This window comes from Oncorhynchus tshawytscha, linkage group LG15 (assembly GCF_018296145.1).
Source record: "Oncorhynchus tshawytscha isolate Ot180627B linkage group LG15, Otsh_v2.0, whole genome shotgun sequence".
NCBI classification, from domain to species: Eukaryota; Metazoa; Chordata; class Actinopteri; order Salmoniformes; family Salmonidae; genus Oncorhynchus; species Oncorhynchus tshawytscha.
In genome coordinates this window covers 29,984,833-29,997,167 of record NC_056443.1, presented here as the reverse complement: position 1 = coordinate 29,997,167, position 12,335 = coordinate 29,984,833, and the positions used below count along the sequence as shown (strand labels likewise).

The 12,335-nt window shown below is 45.1% G+C and overlaps 1 protein-coding gene across 1 annotated transcript in view; it reads right to left on the bottom strand.

Moving 5' to 3' along the window:
- Positions 1–12,335, bottom strand: part of LOC112214895 (ankyrin-2-like) — a 192,760-nt gene that overhangs the window by 76,492 nt on the left and 103,933 nt on the right. The window contains 7 exon segments of the mRNA XM_042298414.1: positions 624–722; positions 2,587–2,784; positions 6,290–6,388; positions 6,522–6,620; positions 8,106–8,204; positions 8,438–8,635; positions 8,714–8,812. Coding sequence (XP_042154348.1) covers positions 624–722; positions 2,587–2,784; positions 6,290–6,388; positions 6,522–6,620; positions 8,106–8,204; positions 8,438–8,635; positions 8,714–8,812 — 891 coding nt within the window.

Sequence of the window (12,335 nt, the reverse complement as noted above, 5' to 3'; positions counted from 1 at the left end):
GGAATAAACAGCAGTTAATCAAACTAAAAGTTGATATAATCAAACTATGCTTACCGGTAGGCTCGCTGACAACATAGCCTCAACCAGAAATAACAACAGACTTTTAAAATATATAGCCAGATAATTCCTCATCAGATAATTCCTCATCAGATAATTCCTCATCAGACTATTCCTCATCAGACTATTCCTCATCAAACAAGTCCTCATCAGATAATTCCTCATCAGATAATTGCTCATCAGATAATTCCTCATCAGACTATTCCTCATCAGACTATTCCTCATCAGACTATTCCTCATCAGATAATTCCTCATCAGATAATTCCTCATCAGATAATTCCTCATCAGATAATTGCTCATCAGATAATTGCTCATCAGATAATTCCTCATCAGATAATTCCTCATCAGACTATTCCGCATCAGATAATTGCTCATCAGATAATTCCTCATCAGACTATTCCTCATCAGATAATTCCTCATCACTTAAAATAGGTCAGAGCATTGTCTGATATTGTAAAAATATAACACACCTTGTGAGAAATAGACTTTTCTACGGTGTAGTTATTTCTCCCTCTAACACAAAACTATACAATGATTAAGAGTTTGAATTTTATGATAATAATTACCTTCCCAGCAGAATCAGGGGGAGCTGTTTTTTTCAGGAGTAGTTTGACCACATCCAGGCTTCCGTACTTGGATGCCACATGCAGGGGAGTGAATCCTTTCTGTATGGAGACAACATACAGATGACCATTTAATAATGACTGAAACAAACACTATCTATATCTTCATCAATGTGCATAAGGCCCATGGAATACACCGAGTGTACAAAACATTAGGAACAGCTTCCTTATATTGAGTTGCACCTCCTTTTGCCCTCAGAACAGCCTCAATTCGTCAGGTCATGGCCTCTACAAGGTGTTGAAAGCGTTTCACAGGGATACTGGCACATGTTGACTCCAATGCTTCCCACAATTGTGTCAAGTTGGCTGGATGTCCTTTGGGTTTTGGACCATTCTTGATACACATGGGAAACTGTTGAGCGTGAAAAACCCAGGCAGCGCTGCAGTTCTTGAGACAAACTGGTGTGCCTGGCACCTACTACCATACCCCATTCAAAGGCACTTAAATATTTTGTCTTGCCATTCACCCTTTGAATGGCACACGTAGACAATCCATGTCTCAATTTCCTCAAGGCTTAAACATCCTTCTTCAACCTGTCTCCTCCCCTTCATCTACACTGATTGAAGTGGATTTAACAAGTGACATTAACAAGGGATCTTAGTTTTCACCTGGATTCCCCTGGTCAGCCTATGTCATGGAAAGAGCAGGTGTTCTTAATGTTTTGTATACTCCGTGTATATTCAAAAGTAATTATTTCAAGACAGCGTCATTTCCAAAGAGATTAGAAATTCCCGGCCAACTAATGATGTATGTGAACCAAACATAATGCAATTTAACAAGATGCACAATAACAACACATTTCTGTGCACCCACATTGCTTATGCAATCATAGGTAATATCCCAAAATCTAATTTACAGAGTAAAACCTGATCAGTAACATATTACCAACGCAGCCACCAGGTGGTGCTCTTTAGCCATTGTCACATTAGGCTGTTGTGATAGGACGACGGTGTTGCCTCCATGTCACGTCTCCCGTGTTTACGACCCAGCCCATGAAGAGAGGGAATCCTATTATCTGTGTAACGCTGGTTCGTTTCTGATGTAATACACATCCGAGTAGAAACAACGTGTAGATAAGAAGAGAATGAGGTGCACTAATGGTGGTGTTGTGAAAAATTAGAATCCATAGGGTGTAAAACATCACCTATCTAACAGATCAAACACAGGCGATTAGGGACAGAGGTAGAGAGGAGCACGTCTAGGAAGATGTTGTTCAACGGGTGAACCGCTGTCCCTGTCCTGTTGTTGATGCTAACAATGCCACACCTGTTATCCCCATTAGACAAGGAGAAGAGGGGGAAGGGAGGAGAGGGAGATAGATATAGAGAGAGAAGAAGATGGGGACAGAGAGAGAGAGAGAGAGAGAGAGAGAGAGAGAGAGAGAGAGAGAGAGAGAGAGAGAGAGAAAGAAAGAGAAGAAGGGAGAGCAGGGAGAGAGATGGGTGAATTTTACTGCATCATAAACCTCAGAGCCCAGAGCATATGAATAAATTAGCACTGATATATCGTTGTGTCAACGGATGTTGAATATCCTTCAGTGACAGAAGTTGACGTCTACTTGCTAAATTCAGGAGAAGAAGCCAGGGGTTCTCCAAAGCATCATAAATCATGAATTGATTAAACCAGGTCACACTGACAGTGGCCCATAGTCTGCGCCTGTGAAAGAGGCCATACAGCGAATCAAGAAATATTTATGACATAATCCACACAGAAAGAAGGGGATGGATTCCATCCCATAAAAAAATCCCCATAAAAACCACACCAATATGCACAGGTGTGTGTACACATGTATGTGTGAGCGTGTAGGTGTGTGTGAGTGTATGTGTAGGTGTGTGTGAGTGAGTGTATGTGTAGGTATGTGTGAGCGTGTAGGTGTGTGTGAGTGTGTGTATTATCTCTACCCACCTTAGTAGCCAGCGAGTGTGAGGCGCCCGCCTCCAGCAGTACTGAAGCCACGTCCACCTGTCCCTCCCTGGCTGAGATGTGGAGAGGTGTGTATCTGTTAGTAGTGGAGGCGTCAGGGTGGGCCATATGCTGCAGTAGCAACTGGACTATCTCAGTCTTCCCCAGACGAGACGCGATGTGGAGGGGTGTCTGGTCCTCCTTGCGGGGGCAGAGACATGGATGTTATAGGGGGTAGAATATGTACTTTATTATAGACGTCCACAGAGAGATTGAGGCTATGGGTGATATGGCTTTTACAGTACTTGCTTAATGAGGGTAGTAATGCTTTATTTTACAGCCCCGCTTTCCTGAAGTTACTGTATGTGGTGATAATGGGTTTCTTGGAGGAGAGGAGAGTAATGGAGAGTAGAGGAGAGGAGAGGAATGAAGAGTAGAGGAGAGGAGAGGAATGGAGAGTAGAGGAGAGGAGAGGAATGAAGAGTAGAGGAGAGGAGAGGAATGAAGAGTAGAGGAGAGGAGAGGAATGGAGAGTAGAGGGAGAGGAGAGGAATGAAGAGTAGAGGAGAGGAGAGGATTGGAGAGGAGAGGAGAGGAATGGAGAGTAGAGGAGAGGAGAGGAATGGAGAGTAGAGGAGAGGAGAGGAATGAAGAGTAGAGGAGAGGAGAGGAATGGAGAGTAGAGGAGAGGAGAGGAATGAAGAGTAGAGGAGAGGAGAGGAATGGAGAGTAGAGGAGAGGAGAGGAATGAAGAGTAGAGGAGAGGAGAGGAATGGAGAGTAGAGGAGAGGAGAGGAATGGAGAGTAGAGGAGAGGAGAGGAATGAAGAGTAGAGGAGAGGAGAGGAATGGAGAGTAGAGGAGAGGAGAGGAATGGAGAGTAGAGGAGAGGAGAGGATTGGAGAGGAGAGGAGAGGAATGGAGAGTAGAGGAGAGGAGAGGAATGGAGAGTAGAGGAGAGGAGAGGAATGGAGAGTAGAGGAGAGGAGAGGAATGAAGAGTAGAGGAGAGGAGAGGATTGGAGAGGAGAGGAGAGGAATGGAGAGTAGAGGAGAGGAGAGGAATGGAGAGTAGAGGAGAGGAGAGGAATGAAGAGTAGAGGAGAGGAGAGGAATGGAGAGTAGAGGAGAGGAGAGGAATGAAGAGTAGAGGAGAGGAGAGGAATGGAGAGTAGAGGAGAGGAATGAAGAGTAGAGGAGAGGAGAGGAATGGAGAGTAGAGGAGAGGAGAGGAATGGAGAGTAGAGGAGAGGAGAGGAATGAAGAGTAGAGGAGAGGAGAGGAATGAAGAGTAGAGGAGAGGAGAGGATTGGAGAGGAGAGGAGAGGAATGGAGAGTAGAGGAGAGGAGAGGAATGAAGAGTAGAGGAGAGGAGAGGAATGGAGAGTAGAGGAGAGGAGAGGAATGAAGAGTAGAGGAGAGGAGAGGAATGAAGAGTAGAGGAGAGGAGAGGAATGGAGAGTAGAGGAGAGGAGAGGAATGAAGAGTAGAGGAGAGGAGAGGAATGGAGAGTAGAGGAGAGGAGAGGAATGAAGAGTAGAGGAGAGGAGAGGAATGGAGAGTAGAGGAGAGGAGAGGAATGAAGAGTCGAGTAGAGTTGAGTAGAGTAGAGTATAGAGTAGAGTAGAGTAGAGTAGAGTATAGAGTGGAGTAGAGTAGAGTAGAGTAGAGTAGAGTATAGAGTAGAGTAGAGTAGTGTAGAGTAGAGTAGAGTAGAGTAGAGTAGAGTAGAGTAGAGTAGAGTAGAGTAGAGTAGAGTAGAGAGTAGAGTATAGAGCAGAGTAGAATATAGCATAGAGTAGAGTATAGACTAGTGTATATGGTTGAGTAAAGGTTAGAGTATTGAGTGTAGTATAGAGTCGAGTTGAATATAAAGCAGAGTGGAGTCTAGAGTATAGTATAGAGTAGAGTATAGAGTAGAATATAGAGTAGTTTAGAGACAAGAGTATAGAATAGAGTAGAATAGAGTATAAATTAGCGTAGAGTATAGAGTAGAGTATAGAGTAGAGTATAGAATGGAGTATAGAGTATAGGGACGAGAATAGAATAGAGTGGAGTATAGAGTAGACTAGAGTATAGAGTACTGAGCATAGTATAGAGTATGTTGTAGAGTATAGAGTGGAGTATAGAATAGGGTATATAGTAGAGTATAGAGTATGGAGTATAGGGTCGATAATATAGTAGATTAGAGTATAGAGTAGAGTATAGAGTGTAAAGAGTAGAGTATAGAGTAGAATATAGAGTATAGAGTAGAGTATAGAGTATATAGTATAGTATAGAGCGGAGTATAGAGTTGAGTGTAGAGTATAGAGCGGAGAAGAGAATAGAGTAAAGTATAGGGTAGAGTAGAGTATAGTATAGAGTAGAGTATAGAGTAGAGTATAGAGTAGAGTATAGAGTAGAGTATAGTATAGAGTAGAGTATAGAGTAGAGTATAGAGTAGAGTAGAGTAGAGTATAGAGTGTAAAGAGTAGAGTATAGAGTAGAATATAGAGTATAGAGTAGAGTATAGAGTATATAGTATAGTATAGAGTGGAGTATAGAGTTGAGTGTAGAGAATGAAGTATAGAGCGGAGAAGAGAATAGAGTAAAGTATAGGGTAGAGTAGAGTATAGTATAGAGTAGAGTAGAGTAGAGTATAGAGTAGAGTAGAGTAGAGTATAGAGTGTAAAGAGTAGAGTATAGAGTAGAATATAGAGTATAGAGTAGAGTATAGAGTATATAGTATAGTATAGAGCGGAGTATAGAGTTGAGTGTAGAGTATAGAGCGGAGAAGAGAATAGAGTAAAGTATAGGGTAGAGTAGAGTATAGTATAGAGTAGAGTATAGAGTAGAGTATAGAGTAGAGTATAGGGTAGAGTAGAGTATAAAGTGGAGTATAGAGTTGAGTATAAAGTATAGAGTAGAGTATAGAGTGGAGTATAGAGTAGAGTAGAGTAGAGTAGAGTAGAGTAGAGTAGAGTAGAGTAGAGTGGAGTATAGAGTAGAGTATAGAGTAGAGTAGAGTAGAGTATAGAGTAGAGTAGAGTAGAGTATAGAGTGTAAAGAGTAGAGTATAGAGTAGAATATAGAGTATAGAGTAGAGTATAGAGTATATAGTATAGTATAGAGTAGAGTATAGAGTAGAGTATAGAGTAGAGTATAGGGTAGAGTAGAGTATAAAGTGGAGTATAGAGTTGAGTATAAAGTATAGAGTAGAGTATAGAGTGGAGTATAGAGTAGAGTAGAGTAGAGTAGAGTAGAGTAGAGTAGAGTAGAGTAGAGTAGAGTAGAGTAGAGTAGAGTAGAGTAGAGTGGAGTATAGAGTAGAGTAGAGTATAGAGTAGAGTAGAGTAGAGTATAGAGTATAGGGTAGAGTAGAGTATAGAGTATAGCATAGAGTATAGATTAGAGTATACGGTAGAGTAGAGTATAGGGTAGAGTAGAGTATAGTATAGAGTATAGGGTAGAGTAGAGTATAGGGTAGAGTAGAGTATATAGGGTAGAGTATAGAGTATAGTATAGAGTAGAGTATAGGGTAGAGTAGAGGGTAGAGTATAGAGTATAGAGTAGATTATGGAGCAGAGTAGAGAGTAGAGTATAGAGCAGAGTAGAGAGTAGAGTATAGAGCAGAGTAGAGAGTAGATTATATGGTAGAGTATGGAGCAGAGTGGAGAGTAGAGTAGTACTGAGTGTGAGTGGAGTGGTGAGTTGTGTGTATTGTGTTACCCTGGCTCTAGCGTCCACCATGGCTCCGTTCCTCAGCAGACAGCGCACCACCTCCACCTGTCCTGCCCTGGATGCCATGTGTAGAGCAGTCTCCCCACGCTGCACACAACACACACCTGAATCAGGAGAAGCATACACGTACACAGACGCACGCACGCACACACACGCACGCACACACACACACACACACACACACACACCCACTGTCCTGACGTTAACCCCCATCACTCACAATGTTGCTAACGTCAGGCGAGGCTCCGTTCTGTAGCAGCAGCAGGACGATGTTGAGGTGACCCATGAAGGCTGCTACGTGAACGGGAGTCAGGCCAGACTGGAGGGAGGGAGAGAGAGAGAGAGAGGGAGGGAGAGAGAGAGAGAGGGAGGGAGAGAGAGAGAGAGAGGGAGGGAGGAGAGAGAGAGAGAGAGAGGGAGAGAGAGAGGGAGGGAGGGAGAGAGAGACAGAGAGAGAGACAGAGAGAGAGACAGAGAGGGAGACAGAGAGGGAGACAGGGAGGGAGACAGGGAGGGAGACAGGGAGGGAGGGAGACAGGGAGGGAGACAGGGAGGGAGGGAGACAGGGAGACAGGGAGACAGGGAGAGAGACAGAGAGAGAGACAGAGAGGGAGACAGAGAGTGAGACAGGGAGGGAGACAGGGAGGGAGACAGGGAGGGAGACAGGGAGGGAGACAGGGAGGGAGGGAGACAGGGAGGGAGACAGGGAGGGAGGGAGACAGGGAGACAGGGAGGGAGACAGGGAGGGAGACAGGGAGGGAGGGAGACAGGGAGGGAGACAGGGAGGGAGGGAGGGAGACAGGGAGACAGGGAGGGAGGGAGGGAGACAGGGAGGGAGACAGGGAGGGAGGGAGCCAGGGAGGGAGGGAGGGAGACAGGGAGACAGGGAGACAGGGAGACAGGGAGGGAGACAGGGAGGGAGACAGGGAGACAGGGAGGGAGGGAGACAGGGAGGGAGGGAGGGAGGGAGGGAGGGAGGGAGGGAGGGAGGGAGGGAGGGAGGGAGGGAGGGAGGGAGGGAGGGAGGGAGGGAGGGAGGGAGGGAGGGAGGGAGGGAGGGAGGGAGGGAGGGAGGGAGGGAGGGAGGGGGTTTTCATCATTACAAGGTATTATTACCACTCATGCATGTGAAGCCAGTTCTGGTCAAAACACAAGTCACTGGGACCCCACATCAACAGGACATTACATCAACAGGACATTACATCAACAGGACATTACATCAACAGGACATTACATCAACAGGACATTACATCAACAGGACATTACATCAACAGGACATTACATCAACAGGACATTACATCAACAGGACATTACATCAACAGGACATTACATCAACAGGACATTACATCAACAGGACATTACATCAACAGGACGACATTACATCAACAGGACATTACATCAACAGGACGACATTACATCAACAGGACATTACATCAACAGGACGACATTACATCAACAGGACATTACATCAACAGGACGACATTACATCAACAGGACATTACATCAACAGGACATTACATCAACAGGACGACATTACATCAACAGGACATTACATCAACAGGACGACATTACATCAACAGGACATTACATCAACAGGACATTACATCAACAGGACATTACATCAACAGGACTGTACATCAACAGGACATTACATCAAGTGTTGAAGAGTAAAGGGGTGTGTGGATGCATGGTAAATAGTGTAATCTGGTGTAGTGGTACTTGTGTGTATATTGCCAAGCTTGTTGTAATGAAACAAGTTCTAAAACACATATCTGAAGTGGCCAGACTGACCACAGTCTCCTACCTCTGTGATGGCCTGGATAGATGCTCCATACTTGACCAGCAGCTCCATCACCTTCACTCGGTTCTTCTTACAGGCGATGTGCAGCGGGGTGAAACCATTCTGACAGACACACACACCAGACACATGATGTATGAAACACACCTACATACACATGTAGGGACATGTTGACATGTTGAGACATACATGAGAGGCCATCTTATTTTCACTCCAACACTTTGTTCTGTCTCTATGAGACAAAATGGTCAAAATGGCCAGGAACCATATTGGCCTGCAGTAATGGTCCTTGTAATGACAGTCATTGTATTAGTGGGTATAGGAGCGTTTAGTATTACCAGTGCTCTAGCGTTGGGGTTGGCCCTCTTGTCCAGCAGCAGCTTGGTGACTCTGTAGTGACCGCAGTGGGCGGCGACATGCAGCGCAGTCAGGTAGTCCAGGGTGACATCATCAACAGGCGCCTTGTGCTGCAGCAGGTGCTTGACACACTCAACGTGGTCACCCTGAGACGACATGTGGAGAGGAGACAGACCGTTCTACAGAGAGAGAGAGAAGATTGTCAGAGAGAGGGTGTGTGTGTGTGTGTGTGTGTGTGTGTGTGTGTGTGTGTGTACCTTGGTCCTGGCCAGCAAAGGTGCTCCTCTCTCCAGCAGTAGCTCCACTGCTGGGTCATGTCCACTCCTGGCTGCACAGTGTAGAGGTGTGAGGCCGTCCTGTAGAGAACACATACACAGATCCATACGGTTCATACATACAGTACCAGTGGAGGCTGCTGAGGGGAGGACAGCTCATAATAATGGCTGAAACAGAGCGAATGGAATAGTATCAAACCATGTTTGATGTATTTAATACCATTCCATCTATTCTACTCCAGCTATTACCACAAGCCCATCCTCCCCAATTAAGGTGACAAGCACACACACACACACACACACACACACACACACACACACACACACACACACACACACACACACACACACACACACACACACACACACACACACACACACACACACACAGCTCAAGGTCACCAGTGGTAGTATATTTTATTTATTTATTATTGAACCTTTATTTAAGCAAATCCTGACCCCTCCTGTCTCAGCCTCCAGTATTTATGCCGCAGTAGTTTATGTGTCGGGGGGCTAGGGTCAGTTTGTTATATCTGGAGTACTTCTCCTGTCCCATTCGGTGTCCCGTGTGAATTTAAGTGTGCTCTCTCTAATTCTCTCTTTCTCTCTTTCTTTCTCTCTCTCGGAAGACCTGAGCCCTAGGACCATGCCTCAGGACTACCTGACATGATGACTCCTTGCTGTCCCCAGTCCACCTGGCCGTGCTGCTGCTCCAGTTTCAACTGTTCTGCCTTGTTATTATTGGACCATGCTGGTCATTTATGAACATTTGAACATCTTGGCCATGTTCTGTTATAATCTCCACCCGGCACAGCCAGAAGAGGACTGGCCACCCCACATAGCCTGGTTCCTCTCTAGGTATCTTCCTAGGTTTTGGCCTTTCTAGGGAGTTTTTCCTAGCCACCGTGCTTCTACACCTGCATTGCTTGCTGTTTGGGGTTTTAGGCTGGGTTTCTGTACAGCACTTTGATATATCAGCTGATGTACGAAGGGCTTTATAAATACATTTGATTTGATTTTGATTTGAACACATTCTTATTTTCAATGACGGCCCGTGAACAGTGGGTTAACTGCCTTGTTCAGAGGCAGAACGACAGATTTTTACTTTGTCAGCTCGGGTATTCAATCTTGCAACCTTTCGGTTACTAGTCCAACACTCTAACCACTAGGTTACCTGCCGCCCCAGGTAGCCTAGTAACCACTAGGTTACCTGCCGCCCTAGGACCATGCCTCAAGACTATCTGGCATGATGACTCCTTGCTGTCCCCAGTCCACCTGGCCGTGCTGCTGCTCCAGTTTCAACTGTTCTGCCAGCGGCTATGGAACCCTGACCTGTTCACCGGACGTGCTACCTGTCCCAGACCTGCTGTTTTCAACTCTCTAGAGACAGCAGGAGCGGTAGAGATACTCTGAATGATCAGCTATGAAAAGCCAACTGACATTTACTCCTGAGGTGCTGACCTGTTGCACCCTCGACAACCACTGGGATTATTATTATTTGACCCTGCTGGTCATCTATGAACATTTGAACATCTTGGCCATGTTCTGTTATCGCCACCCCTCATAGCCTGGTTCCTCTCTAGGTTTCTTCCGAGGTTCCGGCCTTTCTAGGGAGTTTCTCCTAGCCACTGTGCTTCAACACCTGCATTGCCTGCTGTTTGGAGTTTTAGGCTGGGTTTCTGTACAGCACTCTGTGACATCAGCTGATGTAAGAAGGGCTTTATAAATACATGTGATTGATTGATTGAATCCACCTATGATATCATATCAACATTATGTAATATGATATATTGATGGATAGTATATTAAGGGCCCAAATGGGTGCTGTAATGCACCGACCGGAAGAACACTGCTGTTATCTGACGTTAATTGGACGTTATAGGGACGTTAGGATCCAATCGCATTATCTTTCTATGCCATATTTACATTAACTTTGGACAAATATATCCTCCAAACACCGGCTTCTCGGGCATTATCACTTTATACAACGGGTTACCGACATGTTCAAGTAATGCTTGACATATTTTTATTAAAAAAAACGTTATTTTGATGAATTTTAAATATTATTTAATCCTTCCACAAGATATAACCCCGATACAAATCTAGGTTTGCTACTCAAGCCGGCTGGTCGTTTGTTCTATCGGTTCGGTTGCAAGAGTCGTTCAGACTTTTTGTTCTGTATCTACGGACGCGACCCAGTCATTCGTTCTAAATGTTCCATTGCCATACTGGCTGGCAACGTTCTTATCCCTTGCTCGCTAGCAAGCCAACTATGGCTAACTTAGTCACGTCAAAAAGTGCAGCCTGAAAAACAACAAAGTAGCTGCATTTATATTTGTTTAAGCTGTTTTCTAGTGACATTTATTTGAATACATCCATAACAATGAGCCAATGAGCTAATGAGGCGCGATTTCACCTGGTATAGAAAATGTGCTGACTCGTCAGGACACTGTTGTTCAGAGGATCTAGCCAACAACTCAAACACAATCACTTCAATCTGAAGCTGGAAAGACTGCAAACTAGCTGCAATTCATTTCGTTGTACCTTTTTTCAATTGACATTTCTTTGTATATATCCATAAACTGATGCCAGCTGATTCATGATTTCAACAGGCTGAGAAACGCTGCCTGTCTGTCTAACATGGTCCAAACACACCAAGACAGTCGTGAAGAGGGCACAACAAAACCTATCCCCCCTCAGGAGACTGAAAAGATTTGGCATGGGTCCTCAGATCCTCAAAATGTTTTACAGCTGCACCATCGAGAGCATCACTGCCTGGTATGGCAACTGCTCGGCCTCCGACCGCAAGGCAAGGCACTACAGAGGGTAGTGCGTACACCCCAGTACATCACCAGGACCAAGGTTCCTGCCATCCAGCACCTCTATACCAGGCAGTGTCAGAGGAAGGCCCTAAAAATGGTCAAAGACTCCAGCCACCCAAGTCATAGACTGTTCTCTCTGCTACCGCACGGCAAGTGGTACCAGTGCAACCAAAGTCTAGGTCCAAGAGGCTTCATGAACATCTAATCAAATGGCTACCCAGACTAATTGCATTGCCCCCCCCCCTTCTACGCTGCTGCTACCCCTGTATATAGCCTCTGTTATTATCTATGCATAGTCACTCTAATAACTTTAATATATATTACCTCAATTACTCTCTACACCGGTGCCCCAGCACATTGGCTCTGTACCGTACCCCCTGTACCTCCCCCTGTATATAACCTCCACATTGACTCTGTACCGGTACCCCCTGTATACAGCCCACTATTGTTATTTACTGCGGCTCTTTAATTATTTGTATTTTTATCTCTTACTTTTCTTTTTAGGTATTTTCTTAACTGCATTGTTGGTTAAGGGCTGGTAAGTAATACTTTCAAGGTAAAGTCTACACCTGTTGTATTCGGGACATTTAAACCTGTACGCTCTCGTTGGCTGGCCCTCGCTTCATACTCGTTGCCAAACCCACTGGCTCCAGGTCATCTACAAGACCCTGCTAGGTAAAGTCCCCCCTTATCTCAGCTCGCTGGCCACCATAGCAGCACCCACCTGTAGCACGTGTTCTAGCAGGTACATCTCTCTGATCACCTCCAAAACCAATTCTTCC